An 18,861-nucleotide genomic window follows, 5' to 3' on the forward strand; every position below is an offset into this window, starting at 1 on the left:
TGCAGACAACGGATCCTGACTGTAAAATGCAGCTCTACCACTTACCATGGAAAAGAAACATCTGAACTAGGGAATAATATAGAGGCTTTGAGTTAGGGGAAATAGTCAACAGAGTTTCTGCTTTAAACCATCTGTCTAGTCAGTATGGCCATGGTCATGATGAAATGAAAATGTTGACTTGAGTAACTGAAGGTAAAATAGAAAGACAAAGGGAAAAGTGAACCATGGCAAGAATCATTCTTAGACTCATCTAATTGAGGCTAGGTTGAAATAGAAAATGTCAAGTAGTGTGTAGTGCCTAGCAGTAGACATCACTTTAAAATTCCGGCTTCCTGGATGTATGCTGTGGAAAGAATGAAGTTGGTTGCTGATGTCTAGCTGGGGAAGAAGGTGAGGAAGAGAAAGCCCTATGAAGAAGTGGCATAGGCAGTGGGTTAAGGTAGTCATTCATTCATTCATTCATTCCTTCAGTGAAACAAGTAAATCTAGTTCATTCTCTAAGTTAAAAAAGTGCTGTTTTCATGTTCTCAGCAGTTTACAGTCAAATGGGGGACTAGACTGTAAACAACAAACCCTAATAAGATAATCTTTAGGGGACATGTACTAGCATAGTGTTAGGGGATCTCAGAAAATGATTCCACTAAAAATGTAGGAAGTGAATCTTAGATTGGAAGCATGTCTCAGGGCTGGGGGGATCCTGAGTAAACTGTGTGATGCTCATTCACGAGAGAGAGAGAGAGAGAGAGAGAGTTGTGTGTGTGTACAGTACAGAAGGGAAGACTCTCTAGAGCAAGTGATTGAGTTTGGGAGGCTGTGAGTGAACCACATTAAGTAAAAACGGGAGGCCTGATAGCTTGTCCTTCAACAGACCGGTCCAAAATGACTATATAAAGTAAATACCATAAATCACTGTTGTCAGGGCGCACACTCCACCTCCTCCCTCCCTTGCCCGCAGCCGTCCTCATTTCCACACCCCCTTTACGGTTCGGGGAGAGCTCGTGGTCTAAGTAAACGAGAGGACTTCTGACTGTAATCCTAGCACGTCACTTTGTTGAAGGCAAACACGTGGTTCCGAGAGAACTTATAAATCTCTCCTCCCAGGCAAGATCGTGATGTTATCTGCTGGCAGCAGAAGGTTTGCTCCGAGGGGAGCTCCAGAAGCCCCCGACGAGAGAGAGAGAAGAGAAGAGAGCAAGGCAGGAGAGGTAGACGAGCGAGCGAGAGACAGAGAGAGGAGCACAGAGAAGAGCAGGGGCGCCCGTGACGGAGACACGGGGAAGGGATGGAGAACAGTGTAACGGTCTAGGGAGCCGCTCGGCAGCGGAGTGAGGGGCTGCCCGGCTGCAGGAAGTCGGAGGAGAGGGTCTGCTGCAGGGTGCCAAGGGCCCACCTACCCGCCGCGAGAAAGTCCGAGTGGGAGAGGAGCCAGGAGAGGCTGGGAAAGGGTGGGAGTCCAAGGGACCCCCTCGTAGCCCCTTTAGGAGTAACACTGCCTAAGCAGCGCGTCCCCGGGGCTGACGGCAACGGCGGCAGCTGGTCGTCTGTTGCCGGGTTGGCGTCTGGAGCGAGAGCAGAAGGAGGAGCAGGAGAAGGAGGGAGGTGGAGGCTGGACGCGTCTGCGAGCGGCGGCACGACGTGGAGTAGCCGGGCGGGTCGGCGCGCGCCGGCCGGGCTGTCGGCCACCGCGCGCAGCTCCGGGAGCAGGATCGTCGCCGCCGCCGCCGCCGCGGCCCGCGCAGGACCCGACCGAGTCCCGAGCGCGGTGCGGAGAGCACCCGCCTCCCCGCGGCGCGCCGGCTCGCCCCCAGCGCGCGCACAGGCGCGCGCGCACACACACTCGCTCACACACTCACACACTCACACACGTGTGCGCTCTCCGCTCCGGAGCCGCGGCTGCTCCGGCTCTCAGCGCCGCAGTGGAAGGCAGGGCCGAACCGCTCCTTCTTTAAATACTTAAATTACCGCCCGGCCAGCCTCGGCGGCCCCCCGCACAGCGCTCCCGGCGCCCCTCCCGCCAGCTCGCCTGCTGCCAGCCCCGGGACCTTTTCATCTCTTCCCTTTTGGCCGGAGGAGCCGAGTTCAGATCCGCCACTCCGCACCCGAAACTGACACACTGAACTCCGTTGCCTCCTCTTAAATTTATTCCTGCCTAATAGCCACTCGTCTCTTTTTTTCCCCTCATCTCGTCGCTCCAAGAAAACTTTTTCTTACTCCCCAAAGTTAGAGTTCCCCCTGCCCATCGTGTATTACTAATTCCACTTTTGGAACGACTTGCATTTTCTTTTTAAAGGAATTCAAGCAAGATACCTTTTTTCTATTGGACGTTGACTCTCGATTGTTTGCAAAAGTTTCGCATTAAAAAAAAAAAATCTACCTGATCTGTACTTGAGAGTTGTTGGGGTTTTTTTTTCCCCTTAGTTTTTTTCTTTTCTTTTTTTTTTTTTTTCTTTTTTTTTTTTTTTAATTTTTTCCACCTTTAAAAAAATGCACTACTGTGTGCTGAGCGCTTTTCTGCTCCTGCATCTGGTCACGGCCGCGCTCAGCCTGTCTACCTGCAGCACGCTCGATATGGACCAGTTCATGCGCAAGAGGATCGAGGCGATCCGCGGGCAGATCCTGAGCAAGCTGAAGCTCACCAGCCCCCCAGAAGACTATCCCGAACCCGAGGAAGTGCCCCCGGAGGTGATTTCCATCTACAACAGCACCAGGGACTTGCTCCAGGAAAAGGCGAGCCGGAGGGCGGCCGCCTGCGAGCGCGAGAGGAGCGACGAGGAGTACTACGCCAAGGAGGTTTACAAAATAGACATGCCGCCCTTCTTCCCCTCGGAAAGTAAGTACTGTTCTTTCGCTTCCATTCCCTGAGGCTTAGCGCTGCCAGAGGCTCTCGGAGCCGCCACGACTCCAGGGACGGCCCTTCCCGCTCGGGGTCCGGGCTGCGCTCCCCTCCCCTCCCCGGTCCTGCGTCCCACCCACCTCCTTGCCAGTTGCGTGCCTGAGAGGGTTAGGCTTGCAGTCGGCGACTTTCGACTTGGTTTTCTCCATGTCTCCCTTCCCCCCACGCCTCGGTCCTGTACGAGGCGTTATGCTCTCCTTCTGGCCCCTGAAAATCTCTTCCCGGCCACCAGCCAGGACTCAGCCCCCCTCCTCTGTCAAACGCGAGGCGCTCCCCAGGGCCGAGTTAGACCCGGACGTCTCCGTGGGCTTGTTTTCTTCGCGGCGGGCGGCGGGGACCCCACCGAACTGGCTGGCGCACGAAGGGTTAAAAAAAAAGTGGCTCAAACCTAGCCTCTCCGGAAGGCGCCCCTTTCCTGGCCGACCTATCAGCGGGTTCCCCAAGTCTTCCCTATTGTCTGTAACGCCCCTAAAAATGTCAGCATCGCCAGGACAAAACCCGATTTGGAGACCCCTCCAAAAGCACCTCCGAACCCCCAGTTCTTGGACCTCCTGCCACAGCGGGGTGCTTACACCCCCCCCCCCCCAGGCGAGATCTTGTCACCTCGTCCCCTCTTGATTTCACCTGGAGTGGCAGGAAGGACAACTTCGCTTCTGACGACGTTAAAAAAGTGTTTTACTTCGCGTTATTTTTCAGAATTCCCTCAGACCTGTCTTCTTAAGATCGCTGGTGGAGCAGATCATTTTCCTGACGGGTTTACCGTTGATCTTTCTCACTCTCGAGCCCTCGGCTCCCTGAGCTTTCTGTGGCTTCCTTGCAGTTACTTCGGTGTGTTCCTAAATCTCACAGAGAGTAGAAGACAGCCGAGTTTTTATTTTTTTTATTTTTTTAAACTGGCTTCTCCGAGGGCAGCGTCCTCAATACCAGGGGCAAACAGTAGCGACGGGCGAGAAGTGATTGATCTTGCGGTTCCTCTGGGGGGAAGGGAAGAGGACAGTTAGCAGAGAATGATTTCCAAGTTCTTAAGGGGGAAAAAAAAAAAAAAGAAGAAAGAAAGAAAGAAAAGAAGTATCCAGTGATACCTGAGAGGGTTAAATACCAGGAAGAAGAAGAAAAAAAAAAAAAAAAGCTTCAACATTTGCCTATTCCAAATCCCAAGTCATAAACTTTTTCATTGGTTGCCCATTTCTCTCCTCCCCTTTCCATGCCCTATATACTTGCTGGCCGCCCTCACAATGTCTCTGTGTCTTGCCTAAATAGATAATATGGCCATCTTGGTAGTTTTCGCCTAAAGGTTCTAATTGCAGGGTGGGCCTTTTCTTTTTTAATATTTATTTTTAGTTCGACAAGCCCTAGGTCTGTGACTTGCCATGTCTTGGACTTGACAGTCTGAGAATGTCAGCCTGTGGATCTCACGTCAGTCTTCCCCGCCACCTTTCTTTTCTGCTGCCCCTTCTCTTCTAGTTCGGGAGCAGAGTAGATGTGGGAGATCCTGGCAGGCAGGATGGTTTTATTATTGTCATCAGGCACCGTCCACAATAGCACAGATCACTCACCGCCCTGGTTTTTCCCCTCAGGAAGTAAAACTTTCTACCTGGGGTGGAGCCAAGGAGATATTAAGAAAGAAAGTTCGCTGTAATTGGTCCAGAACGATTGAGACTAAACAGAGAGTTGAGTCAGTTTGCTTTCTCAAGCACGTGGATCCTTTCTCCTGGCACTTGGGCAGGCGGGCAAGTAAACTAGGTTATATAGAACTTGAACCGTGTTTACCTGCGGAAGTTCAAATGAATTGCCAGCACTTTTACAGACAGGAGGTCTGATCTCTTCCTTCTCATTAGACAGGTGTGGAGAGAGCCAGTTACCTAAGAGCGCGTCGATTCTTTGTTCTTTCCCGCATACCTCAGTCCAAAGAGCCAAGATGATCCGACCCAGGACAATGATACTCCCCAAACCAGAAAAATTCTCAGAATGTTAGGATTTCAGAGGATGACATCTCAGATCAGTGTGTGGATTCTCCACGGCATCCTACCTCCAGCCACCAAATAGATTAAAAGCTCTGATAAGTGCAGTGAAAAAAAAAAGTATACTGTCAGTTTTCATATACAAAGAATACTGGCTTCTGTGAAGTTTAGGGGCAGAAAAGCACATTAAGAGCAGATTGGATACTACTATGCAAGAACTGTGGATAATTTTATAGATAGTAGGTTAACTGATTTTCCAGCACTTTCTAGTTATACTGGAATATAGTGAACCCTCCCCCCCAAAAAAAAGGAAGAAAAGAAGAAATCATTCCACCATATTTTTAAGGAGCAAACTGAAAGTACAGCATTAGCTTATATACCAGCTTTCCCTCTTTAGGACTTTTCCACCCAACTTTTAACTCAGGCGTCACTGAAGTGGCTGAAGGGAGGGAGTGTGCCTGTCATTTCTTGCAGTGAATCTGACAAGGGTCATAAGCCCCAGAGATGAAGGCATGGGAAAGATCACTGGTTCATTTTTTACCACCAACTTATTAGTGTTCAGGGAGTGACTTCAGCTCAAATATTACAAATATGCTCTAATTATACTCAATGAGCTATATATCATTACAGATCGCTGATAGCCCTTTGTGGGACATTTTATACAGTTCAGACTACGTATTTTTAGCAATGTGGAGATCTAAAAGTAAAAATATAAGAGATATTGTATATGCCCTCAGGCATATTTTGTTTTAAATATTATGCTTGGCCCAGTATACTGTATAAATACAGTAAATATGAATAGAACTGGCCAGGTGCCAATCTCCAAGGATGAATTTTAGTCAAGAAGGTATTTATGGGATATAAATAATACTGTGTCAACATTTAAAGAAGGGGTCTGATTAGTTTTGAATTTATTCATATTGATCTTTTCACATGCTGTTAGTTTAAGGCTCAAAGTGGAGTTATGCTAAGGCTTACCGATAGTTTCCCCAGTAGGAATTAGTGGACGCCCTAGTCCTTTCGACATGCCGTCTGCAGTTGAAGGACATCTGTTTGAAAGACGCTGCCCAAAGCTTTAGAAATCTTGAGAGTGATTCCGTTTACTAGAGTAAGAATCCAGATGATTGATAGTTAAAATCCCTAGAGGCTTGGACTGTCAAAAAAAGAAAAGGAAGGAGAAAGTTTCCTTTTCTATCTTTCCTCTCACTTTTTTTTCATTGTAGCAAACTGAGCGGTGTTGGGGTTCTAACAGGTGGTGATTTTGCCCTACCCCCACCTGCGGGGGAACTTGGGGCCTTGTCTGGAGCCAGGTCTGACTGTCATGACTCATAGGGAATGTGTGCCACGGGCACTTCGTGGGTAGAGACCAGGGAAGGTTGCTAACCATTCTCGAACGTACAGGACAGGTTCCCCCCACCCCCCACGACCAGCACATACATCAAAGAATGGTCAGTAACATGCATGTTGAGAAGCCCTCACAATCAGAAAGTTATCTTCCTTAGATGGGAGTATGAATTAGACCATTTTGTGTGGTGGATACTTTATTGTTATGGTCCCAAACCACCTAAATTGGAGACCTCAAAACTTCCCATTCATTTAGCCTAAAAAATGATGTTGCCCCACCCATCAGTAACTTCAGTCAGCAGCAACGTGATATTAGAAGAGAGAAAAAAGAAGTGGGAAGGTGTCTTGGATTTTCCTTGCAAGGAAAATAAGCAGCTCCTTTTAACGAGGAGGGGCATCTCCAACCTAGACAACAGAAGAAAGCAAATAACTGTGTTGGTTTAATCTATCATATTGAATTAGATAAACCAAGATGATACAGCCTGAGACATCACAATGAGGTTTCCTTTGTAGTTGTTGCACACGAATGTTAGACCTTTAATAGCACACAATCCCTTTTCTATTTCTCCTGTAATTTTCCAAGTGAAATCGTGGAATGTACAATGAATACCAATAGCACTATGGTTCTGGGGAATTTGACTAAAAAGTCTCTTCATGGACATGGCCTTCTGTATACAGATTGCTGGACTATTGGCCAGTTGCCCAATGAAGGAAAATATTAGCCATTGTTGGAACATCATAGTATTTTTGCTTTATATCCAGGAATTTTATTTTTTAAGAGTCTTTGTGTGAGGATGTGTGAGAAAGAAAAAGGTCAAAGACCATCGGTTTTGACCCCCTTGATTTCTACAACGATTGAGTTATTAATACACAACAGAGCAAACGTCAGTTTCTGCATTTTTATTGTATCATTGCCTGTACTAACTCTCGTGCCTAACCGTGGTTCCAGTCTACTTGGGTCCCATTCCTCTTTCAGGATTTCCTCTCCCTTCCTTCTTTTACTTTTCAAAGACTCGGGGAAGGGGACTGCTGATAACTGAAGCAGCTGGGCAGGCTTTGTTGCCAAGTGAGAACAGCCCGCAGCAGGCCTCCCCCGAGAAGTCAGTCCCCGGCCCAGGGAGGCTGGGCTTCGCGAGGCCAGAGGGGGCAGGTGGGGACCCCCTGACCTGGCCGAGGGACCTGCAGCCCTCTGTGTCTCCGCAGCGACCCCTGGGGTCTGCTCACGGCGCTGCACTCTGTAAATTCCGGCTTCTCCCTGGTGGGAAGACGCTGATGTAACCCAGTCGCCGCATCTTTCATATAAAGATATGAAAGAATGACAGATCATTTTTCCTAGAGGAAACGGAGACGCGAAAAAAGGGCTAATGACTCACTGTTGATCCCACATCAAATCTGGGTTAGCACCGAGGAGGTCACCGACTCTTAGGCCTTCGCCCAGAGATTACAACACACTTCGGGCTGCATATTTAGAAGGTTAGGGAAACAGTGGAGGAGCCCGGCCCTGGGCGAGCGGGGGGCCAGCGACCTCCGGGTGGGCCGGGACGCCACCCGCCCCTGCCCCCCCCCCCCCCCCCGGGGGCCCCTCTCTGCTCTGGGGCGGTAAGGTGAGCAGCCTGGGGCAGAGGGGCGGCGCGCAGGAGCTGGGAAGGCAGCCCTTTGAGCTGTCTTGAGGCCGCATTTCCGGCACTGACGGATCCTGGAGAGGCTCGGGACTCGCCAGATGTGCTCGCTCTGCGCGGGCCCCCCTTCGGCTGCGGGGTGCATTCCACTTTGCAGACTCGGAACAGCGTGATGAAATGCGCCTCTGGCCCAGATAAACAAATGTTTCCATTGTCCTTTTGGAACCATATGGCGTGCCTTTGTTTTTTAATACCCTTTAAACGAAGATAGTTTTAAACCTAGGAATTCAGTGTTCTCCAGGTATTTTAAATTTCATAACAGGCTAAGGATTCTTTGATGGGTTTGTTTAGACTGAAAGCTTGCCCCCGTCACTCGGCTCAGGAGAAACTCGCCTGCCGGGGAGGGGTTTTGCTGGTCATTTGTTCCTTTTCTAACCTCTGGTGCCCGGAAGTGGGTGTGGAGCTGACCACCACCTTGCGTCCTGGAGCGGCTCGGTGGCCTTGGCTACCCCCTTGACCTCCTCCCCCACAGCCTCGGAATTGCCTCCTTCTTCGCCTTTCTGGGATATGCGCATGCATGGCAGTCTGCCTCACTTCACCAGGCTTCACTTGCTTCTCCTCTGCAGATGAGGAAGGGAGCTGTTTCCTAGGGTGAGCCAGGACCAGAGGCGTAAGGACGCGCCTGGCCCCGTGCATGGCGCTCAGTAGGCCTTCTTAGCAGCCATCGTTCACTGAATCTCAAGCATCATTGATTTTAAGATGCGCCATTATTCTGCGTGCCACCAAGCAAAGAGTAACCCTGACAATTAATTATGACATGCCATCGATTGTAAGACACAGTAAAGAGAGGTATGTTAGAGATAGTACAGCGTGATTAGAAAGTGTTGCTCTGGGAAACACTCCCACTAGCCCGGAATCTCAGGGCACTTCATTCTTTTCTTTGTAAGTTCTACTCAATGCATGTTTCTGTTGCTCGCTTGGATTGGTCTTTAGGTGACCTCTGCCACTTACGGGACTGGGAGCAGAGACTGGAAGTGCTGGTCACCCACCATGTGTAGTACTATCTGTGCTCCTATAAGAAGGCCTTGAGAATTTAGACCTCTTGGGTAACATTTCAGATTTCTTAAGAGAACATCCAAGATCTTTCAGGGTCTGATCCCTCCTTCTTCAACCCTACCTCTTGCTAAATCCCAATCTTGCTGAGCTACACTCCAGCCACATCACCTTTCTGGCCTTTACCCTAATGGGTCATTTATTTTCATGCCTCCAGGCCTTTGTCTACGCTGCTTCTTCCATTGGAGATCCATCTTGTAATACCTCTAAACATCCTTTGAGGTTTCTTCAGATGCCGAACTTGATTTCTCCAGTCATGTGAATCAGTTCATCCTCTGTCTTCCCACAAGACTGACAGTCATCTCGAAAGCAGCCTCTTTTCTTTGGCTGTTGGTAAAATCTAGCTGTGGTCCAGCTGTCTTCTTCGTTGATTTGTAAATTGTCTCAGAACAGGAGCTGACTCTTACAGAAACTAGCACATTAGGTGTGCCATTACGTGCCTCATAAATGAATGAGCATTTTCCTTTAGAGAATAAGATGGAACCAGGGGATGAAAGCTCTAGGCTCCTAAGCATCAGGACCAGGAGATGTAGAGAGAAGAAATCTACTCACCTTCATCATCAGGGAGAATGTGCCTGATGGGCCGTATCACTGTGGATCAGCAACACTGGGTTTCTCATACCCGTGCATTTCCTGTTTCCATTTTTACAGCCGATGAGGAAAGTCCTGGTGAGACTGATGGTGGCGGCTGACCTACACTGGTTACTGATTGTGCCAAGCACAGTCTCGGGTATTCCACCTGCATGTCCTCACTGATTCTCACAAGCAACCCTGTAGAGTCTGTACTAGGATTTACTAGCATTTTCCCTGTGACCCACGAGGACATGGACATAGCTATTGCTATCCCGGATAGTGTATTGAGAGTAAGGCTCTTAGTAACTACAAATAATCGAGACCCTAAAATAGAGACCCGGAAATGGAGAGCATGACTTTCCTTTTCCTCTGGCAAAATGATGTAGCCCATCCATTCAAGAGTGGTATCTCTCCTCTCCTCCCAGAAATTACAGCCTTAAGCTCTGAATTCTTTCTCTATGAAAAGCAGTGTACCTCTGAAGCCTGAGAGACAGCCCTGGGTCTTTTTCCCTGCCTTTAACACATTCAGCTTTTCTCACTACATTTGGTTGATACAAAATTTATGATTTATCAGGTCCCTGGTTTTGGTCGTTAACTACAACCATTTCTTCACAAGAGTTTTGATAAGTTTGATTGATGGAGGATTCCTTTGTCTCCCTCAGAGAACTAATTTACTGGGGAGGGCAGGCTGGTAGTGGCACCATGAGCATGGGCTTTGGAGCCACACAGACCCAATAAGGAAAAGAAGGAGTCTGAATAAAACGGAATTGCACCAAAAGAGTCTCAGACACTGTACGGGAAGAGGTAGCACCAAGGGCGAGAAGCCCCGCTCCAGGCCTAGGGCAATTGTTAAAAAGTGATCTTGCTTTAGTTAGTGGAGAGGATCTGTATTTCAGTGATATGAAAACATACATATGACTCACACAGCATTCACCTCTTTGTCTCTCTTGGTTATAAGGTCTGAAATCCAGCGAAGGAAGGAAGGGATGTTGTCCCTAAGAGGCTAACATGCAGAGACTGCTTCTGGGTAAACTTCTGGGCCTGGCTCAGTCCTTCCTCACAGGTTTTCTGTCTCCCTCCACCCTTCCCCCAACCTCTCCCAGTGAGAGTCTGTGGAGAAGGAAGCGAGGCCATTTGGAGTTAAGGCTGAGCCAGGTCAGGCAGCCCAAGTTAGACCGTGGTGGACCTCATTTCACCTCCCCGACCAAGAACCGGCCACAACAGTTTCTTAGCTGTCAGGTGATTCATTTTAGAAAAAAGGTCTCAGCGACAAAGTGACATGAGGGAGTAGAAGTCTCACAGAGGAAGATGAATGACAAGAAGTGGAGAACGTGGTCAAGTGTCCCCGCAAAGGGTTTGAGGAGGAAATGAAAACGTGGGAGGTGATAGCAGAGAGGAGAGACCACACTGGGCCCTGGATGGTTGTTAACAGCAAGACATACTCCCAGTGAGGTAGCATCCAGCTTTCCTGGGGCAGCCCAGTGAGCCCATTCACTGGTGAGAGAAAACACTGCTGTCCAAGAGGAGTTGAGGTGACTGGATTTAGCATCTGTTAGAAGGAGGGAAAGCCCCCTGGTGCTGAAAAAGCTATGATTCGTGGGCCAGGACCATCCCTCCATTCTCTCAGATGAGCCCTTGGATACGTTACCGCCTGACAGGTTAGAAACGTGGGGCCTAGACATTCCTTGAACCACAAGGATTTGAGGAACTCCAGGCAAATGGAAAATGCTTTCTGGAGGTTGTGAAGCTCGAACCTTCTGAAAGTAGTTCGAATGCATTTCCGAGCTCCCCAGGTAGCTGTTTGCCCTTCTGCTGGCGTGTTCCCTGCGTTTCCCTGGGACGGTGCCACTGTTTCTTCAGGCGGTCCTTGCTGCCTGTGTGTTGGTGATTGGGAAGCAGGCAATTTCCCAAGCGGACTCATGGGGATTCTGAAAGAAGAGCCCGAGAGCAGCTATTTGAGACTCCGACTGCTTTTTTGGGAGATGTTGTTTGTTTCAGGAAATACTATAGCATCTTTCCAGTCTCCTGAAAGGAAAAGAAAAAATGTTGTGACTTAGACCTTGGCTCTGTTCATTTGGCTTTCCCTATCTAACCCACACCACACTGACAAGCAGCACATCTGTCTTGACAGGCTAGTTCACAAATAACTGCTCATTCATAACTTGAGCTGTTGTGAGAGTCCTCATTGGTTACTTCATCTTGTGAACAGGAATGCAGGGCTGGGTTTTGAGAAAGACCCTGAAATCACCGCTGATCCAGTGGCCTTTGCAAATCTATACGGAAGCACCATCTAGAAAAGAACACTGCGCGTTTTCTTTGTGTCTTTTGAAAGCACAAAACTACTGATGGTTGTCCAAACAAAAGTAGGAATTTGGGGGGAAAATATTTAATTTTTAAGTTCTGGACTCACTTCAGTGTTGGAAATTCAATGCTTTTTTATTTTTTTATTTTTTTAAAGATTTATTTATTTATTTGACAGAGATCACAAGTAGGCAGAGAGAGAGGGAGAAGCAGGCTCCCCACTGAGCAGAGAGCCCGATGCGGGCTGGGATCATGACCTGAGCTGAAGGCAGAGGCTTAACCCACTGAGCCACCCAGGCGCCCCTCAATGCTTTTTTAGACCCAAATCATCAGAGATTATTTTCTCTATACCAGATGCAGCAGGGGCTTTGTCATTCCTTCCATTGGGGGGTTTGGTTCTTCTTTGGTCATTTATTTTCCTATCATCTATTGGCTTAATCTCATTTTCATTTCTGCTTTGACATCTTAGTGATAATACCATTGAAGTTGTTGCTACTTGCTTTATAATCAGCTCTTACAAGTAAGTTGCTGGCTGGGCAAGCACCCAAAAGTATGGGTGACTTATTCAGATTCCACTTTAGAAGGAGAAATAAAAAATCACAGACAGAGGACTCCCCTCTCCCCCCTCCCCACCAAAGATCAGTGATTTGGTAAAGGAACGGCCCCTTCTGCCCTTCTGAGCCTGTTTGGGCTTTCTGGGGGGAAACGTTTCTACATCCAAGCTCATACCTCTGCATCTGGGGCTCTGGATGGTAATGAGAAAGGACAGAGGTGGGAGTGGGCCGGAGTTCCTAGCTTTAACTGGAAGTAGCTGAGCAGAACCAAAGCTGGATTTTGGCTGACTCCTCGGGTTCTGAAGCATCCGTTCTCATCTGTAGATACGTCTGCTGAAAAATCATATTGATTTGAATAATAATTTAGTCATTCATTTGTCCCTCCTCACAGTAGAAAGCCTTGGGTTGTTAAGTGTGTTGATGGAAGTTACTGGTCAGACCTATGAACTACATCTGGAACTGGGGCTGTTTCATCCACTAAGCTCTTCTCCCCACCTAGAATGAGCCCTAGAATGAGGTGACTGGTGCTAGCCTGTCTTGGAGAGAGACATGTTTCAGAAGAAATCCGCTGTCACAAAATATCACCATCAGCAGTGGAGCTTGTGGAGAGAGTCATGTCTAATTTCATTAATTCTTTAGCGCTGGCATCCAGATTCTAGAAGGAGGGTCGGTCTTGAGCCAAGCTGACCCTGGGTCATTATATGTTCAGGATCAGCAGCTTGCCCTTTCTCAGTAGCATTTGCTGGGAATTCTCTAAGTAAAGTAGAAGCTTATTTTTATTTGTATTTTTTTTTAAGTAGAAGCTTATTGTAGTTTGTGTTGGGAGGAAATGATGTCCACGGATGGACAGTCCCGAGAGAAATGTTTGTAGGGAAGGTTTGGAGGAGTTGAGGAGGGACTGATCTGACACTGAGTTTACTGGAGCATCAGTAATGGCATTTAATAATGTTTACGATATCACTGCAGTGAGGAAGCCTTTATCACTATCTTATAGACACTTTCACACGACACGAAACCCCTACTTACTCAGAACAATTGGGTAGCCTCGAGGTCAAGTGAGATTTTGTAAAAGGCCTTTTTAAAAAAAGTTTATTTAGGGCGCCTGGGTGGCTCAGTGGGTTAAAGCCTCTGCCTTCGGCTCAGGTCATGATCTCAGGGTCCTGGGATCGAGCCCCACATCGGGCTCTCTGCTCAGCGGGGAGCCTGCTTCCTCCTCTCTCTGCCTGCCTCTCTGCTTACTTATGATCTCTCTCTGTCAAATAAATAAATAAATAAAATCTTAAAAAAAAATAAAAAAAGTTTATTTTATCTTATTTAAATTTGATTAATTAGCATGTAGTGTCTTACTAATTTCAGAGGTAGATTCAGTGATTCATCAGTTGCGAATAACACCCAGTGCTCATTCCATCAAATGCCTTCCTTAATGCCCGTCACCCCGTTACCCCATTCCCCCACCACCTCCCCTCCAGCAATACTCTGATGTTTCCTAAAGCTGAGTCTCTTGTGGTTTGTCTCCCTCTCTGATTTCATTTTAATAAAAGGCCTTTTTGAAACTGTAAGTCACAGAAGCCTATAACACAGATTCTCAAATTTTACCATGAAAAAAATTCCCTGTATCACCAGTAGTGCTTATTATAAACGCGGATTCCCAAATCCTTGTCTCCTAGCCTCCATCCAGATTGTGATTCGGTCGTTTTCAGGTGGGCTGCAGAAACCTGCACCTTGATGACAAGGCCAGGTGGTTCTTAGGCAGGAGTTCAGAAAGACGCTCTAGAAACACTGTGCGTTTTTATTTTGTTTCATTGCTTTGTTTCTTAGCTGTGTCATCCCAGGCAAAATGAACCTCAGAACTTCTGCAGTTAATATCATAGTCTTTTAGACATTTTGTAAGTTACCCATACAAAATTTTAATTCCAGGGTCCTTTCTGTCTTATGACTTCTGCGAGTGGTCGTCCTCCATGATCAGTTAGTGAATGTCCAAGTACTTCTAAAAAAGGGTTATTTCTTTAAAACAAATTGTCTTGGGGCGCCTGGGTGGCTCAGTGGGTTAAAGCCTCTGCCTTCGCCTCGGGTCATGATTCCAGGGTCCTGGGATCGAGCCCCATATCGGGCTCTCTGCTCAGCAGGGAGCCTGCTTCCCTTCCTCTCTGTCTGCCTCTCTGCCTACTTGTGGTCTCTGTCTGTCAAATAAACAAAATCTTAAAAAAACAAACAAACGAACAAAAAAAAAAAACGAATTGTCTTGGATTTTTGTAGCTTTTCACATTTTATCAAGCATTTCACATCCACCGAAGCCTACTGATCTACAAAAGTGTATTCCTACCATGATGCCCCTTGACTCCTATAGACTGTTGAAATCCATCTGTGAAAAAACGAAGGATTGCTTTCTTTGGCCTAAATAATCACTGTAGCATCACTAATATCTCTACCCTGTTCATGGTCTTTACTTGTGAGGCCTTGGGTCAGCACCGGGGCACCCTTTCTTGGCCCTGCTTAAACAAACAAACAAACAAACAAACACCCCCCCACACACACACAAAAAAGGACGGAGAAAAAGGATTTAATACTGCAGCTTTATGGCATAGTAAAAGTAAACCAAAGGGGCATACTTGAGGCCTGCTTGGTGGAAATTGCAAATGACCATAGTTACCTGGCCTTGGTCCCACCCAGACTTCCTTTGACCTGTGTGACCCCGAGCAAACTCAGGGATCTGGATTCTGTTACTAGAACCGTCCCTCCTCTGCACCACAACATCCACTGGCCTGAAGAAGGTGCTGTTTCCCAGGAAAAGGAGTGAAATCCCCCCAAGAACCGCACAGGGCCATAGTTTGAAGCAAAAGCTTTGCTCACAAAGCGGCTTCCTCTGCCTGTTTTGCCTTTCCCTGGTTGCATTCTTTGAGATTTTTATTTAAGATAACTTCCAGTGTCTCTTGTTAGAGGGCAGATATGAATGAGAAGATATTGTTTGACTTGCTAATCTTGTGACAGTTTATACCCAGTGCAGCTTCCTGTCTTTGCTGACTGGTTCTTTGAGGGAATTTGCTCCGGGTTAAGGCTGTGGAGAGCCTCTAAAAATAAACAACATGGTCACTTCTTGGTGAGAACATATGTGAGCAGATGGCGGTTGGTAACAGCATATGGTGGCAATGTGAGAGCAGCATGGTACAGAAAGCCATGAGGGGACCTTCCTCGTCCACACCTCAGCAGGCCATCCAGGGCCCCATGGTCCCAGTGACACAGACTTCTGACCAGGAGATGTGTCCCACTGAGGCATGAAAGCATGCCCCAGGGAAGGGGGGGAGGATCTTGTTAGTGGACTCAATGTTGGAGACGGTAAGTTACAGGCTATGCAAAAGGGCTTCCTTGTCCATTTTCAAATCAAGAGATAAAAGGCACAAATCTGCCCAAAAAGGAACAAACAGAGGACTCCACAAGGCCTTTTGTCTTTTGTCAAAAGAAGTTTTCAAGTCTGGTTTGCAGAGGGACGGGGCTACCTTTGGAAGACATGCCCTAGACAAATGGCAGGTGCATGGAGGTTAAATCCATGTAAGGCGCTAGGGAAGAAGTACATTCACCCCAGGCCTGGAAGCCAGTCAAGGGTGTGTCTATCAAATTAGTTACATAACTAATGTTATTACATCCCTTGATCGCCTCTTATTTGCCAGTCTCTTAAATATATCATCTCACTGTGATTGTCTAAAAACCCCCAGGGGTAGCTTGATGTGTGCTTCGTGTAGAAACCAAGGGCTGGGTGAATCGAGGCCCTTGTTCAAAGACTCACGGGAAGCCGGTGACGAGAGCAGGGGCTCCAACGTGCATCTTATTATGCAGAAATCCTGTATTTGTCATCAACTCAACCTCAGATAGAACACCCAGCAGTGTTTTCTCTTCCATTGCACGTATTTTTTGGTGTATTTTCTTTTTCTAAGAATATGGCAGGCAATATACAAGATGTCATTGCCATTATTTTAAAGAAAAAAAGTTCAAAATTTCACGGGGTAATAACTATGATGGGAGATAATGTTTAATCTATCCTGAGCAGACCTAGATGTTTAAACTGTCGCCCAGCAGCACCCAACTAAGATACACTTGTATTCTTGACCTATTCAAGGGGTTTTCATGTGAGGGTTCGGAAGGATGACAGGTGTTTTAAGGAAACCGAAATCTAGGCCAACCAAACGAAACTTGGGGGTTTCATCATCATTGGTAGGCTGTCTTTCGTCCAAGGAGGTCAAGGCCTGTTCATCTCTGACATAAGTCATGGTATTTATTTTACCATTTCTGTGTATAAATTGTACACTGCGATTTTGAGGCTAGAGCGTGTTAAAGGGAAAACGGAATTCAGGAGCCTGACTGGTGGTTAAGGGATGCTGAGAGATCTGGGAGCAGAATCCAGAATCCCTCCTAGATCCTTGGTCCCCGAGTAGGGGGGACCTTCTGTGTGTGGGGGAATGAGTGCCTTCGGAGAGCCAGCTTCGACTTTGAATCTTTGTATAGCTCTGTGCAAGGCATCACCTCAGTAAAATAGCTAATGACTGTGCTTTTTAAAACTCCTAGCTGTCTGCCCAGTTGTTACAACGCCCTCTGGCTCAGTGGGTAGCTTGTGCGCCAGGCCGTCCCAGGTGCTCTGTGGGTACCCTGGTGAGTACATTTGTCTGCTTTATACCTCATTTGACGTAGTGCTATCACGTCCATCTTCGGTGTCTGTCTCCTGTGGGGGAACTTGTCAGAGGCCAAAGAGAATTCGGGAATGCAGCCTTGGAGCTGAACAGTCACAAAGGTGCCCCAAATTTTTAGTCCGTAAATGACGATTTGATGGCCGTATGTGCAAGAAGGGGTTGCGGGTACATGAGATCTGTGTTCCGGGAGTGATGTGGGGTTTGAAATACGGATCTGCTGACCCCGCTCTCCCCTACCGCCCCCCATGGTCGATGATCTCTGGAGGGTTGAGCGAGTGTGGCCAGATTGTCAGGGGTCCTTTCTGGGTGTCTTTCTTTTTTAATATCTATGTTCTTATGCCTGGCATACAGTAGTTGCTCAATGAATGTTTCTCGTACTGAACCAAAGGGGACGAAGGAGCTTTTCTTTCCTTTGAAGGTCTGGAGGGAGGCCTGTGGGAACGCTGCCATTATTTGTGACCTTCTGGGTGGCATGAGAATGGATTGCCATGGGGCAAGCCTTTGGCTGACTGGCCCTGGGAGCTCGCCACTGAGCCCTGAGTGCAAACCCCTCGGAGCCAGTGCCACATGCCAGGCTGAGGAGCACTGAAGACCGAGGTCTCCATGCTTTCTGATTCGGAGCATTAATCAATTCAGTCAGCTATTATTGAGTCCCTACTGTATGCTGAGCAGTGAGATCACAGCAAAGATAGGACTTAGTGATCCTGATATGTAAGAATTCAGGGGTCCAGTGTTCCCTGATCCATGTTCAAGAAGAAATGAAATAGACTCATAATCCCGGCCTTGTGGTTCACTCATATTTTTGAGACCCCAAGAAGGTTCACATTATACTGATGCTAAGTGTGGGCAAAGGTCCCAGATATGGACAAAAGAAATGTTTTTATTACCTTAGTAGATATCTAGTTTACTGGGATAGCCTACTGTACAATTTACCATGCCTAACCTTGCTTCTTAGGAATCAAGGAACAAAGGATTAAAGTCATTTATTTACAGTGGTTTAAGCTGGGTTTCCTCAAAAAAGAACAGATTCTATTGGGAATATACATTTATTTTCATGTACAAAGTGGCTAGAAGTCGCTATGTGAATAAAGAGTAAAAGGTTTAATCTATGCTTTTAAATTTCCCTTTTGTGAGACAGATTATTATTTTGTTTTCAACCTCTACGTTTATATTTTACTTCACTATCTAAACCAAGGATTTAGTTGTCTGGTGTTTTTCCCACTAGCTTTTTGGAAAAGAAAAGGGAAGGGAACAAGAGAAGGAAAACATTTGTTGAATCCCTCCTATGTCCCTGGCACGTACAGATGCAGCGTCCCGTCCTCCCCATGCTGGTGGGTCGGGGACGGCTGGGATGACCATCCCCACGTGTCAGGAAACTGGGGCTTGGACAGGAAAATACCTTGTGCCCGGTCATAGCACTCGAGGGGTGGAGGGTAGGGGGAGGACAGAGCCAGAATCCGAATTCAGGTCTGGCCTCGATGCCCTCCACCAGACCAGAGAGCCCCCAGGCTTTCTGGCTTTCCTTTTGCCTTCCCTTGGCAATCCCGTCTCATTAATTTTTATAATTGTCTTAGTGACTACTTTGGATTCATTTCCTTTTCATCTTTTCTTCCCCTAGTAAACAAGTCGAGAGGCCTACCATCGTTCTCTGGGTGGTTTTTCTTCTCAGACACTCCTCGCTTGGGGTTATTTTCGGTCATTTCATGGTTGCAAGCCTCCTTCTTTCTTTGGTGAAAACACACTGGAAACCCACCATGCTCTTCAGCGAGTCTGGGAAAATCAGGAGTGTCTCTGAGGGCGTGGAAGGGAAAGAGAGCACGAACT

General features: G+C 47.4%; 1 protein-coding gene across 2 annotated transcripts in view; it reads left to right on the top strand.

Annotated features, from left to right (window-relative positions):
- The first annotated feature begins 2,453 nt into the window (after nucleotides 1-2,453).
- The window catches only part of LOC111151068 (transforming growth factor beta 2), a 77,366-nt gene continuing 60,958 nt past the window's right edge, over nucleotides 2,454-18,861 (top strand). Inside the window, exons 1-2 of one of the 2 annotated variants that reach the window (XM_022508807.1) lie at nucleotides 2,485-2,830; nucleotides 16,916-16,999. In XM_022508807.1, coding sequence (XP_022364515.1) covers nucleotides 2,485-2,830; nucleotides 16,916-16,999 — 430 coding nt within the window. Of the gene's footprint in view, nucleotides 2,831-16,915; nucleotides 17,000-18,861 lie in introns of both variants that reach the window. The other variant, XM_022508808.1, reaches the window with a different exon arrangement.

This window comes from Enhydra lutris, unplaced genomic scaffold, assembly GCF_002288905.1.
Source record: "Enhydra lutris kenyoni isolate GAN:26980312 unplaced genomic scaffold, ASM228890v2 scaffoldscaffold25, whole genome shotgun sequence".
Classification (NCBI taxonomy): Eukaryota; Metazoa; Chordata; class Mammalia; order Carnivora; family Mustelidae; genus Enhydra; species Enhydra lutris.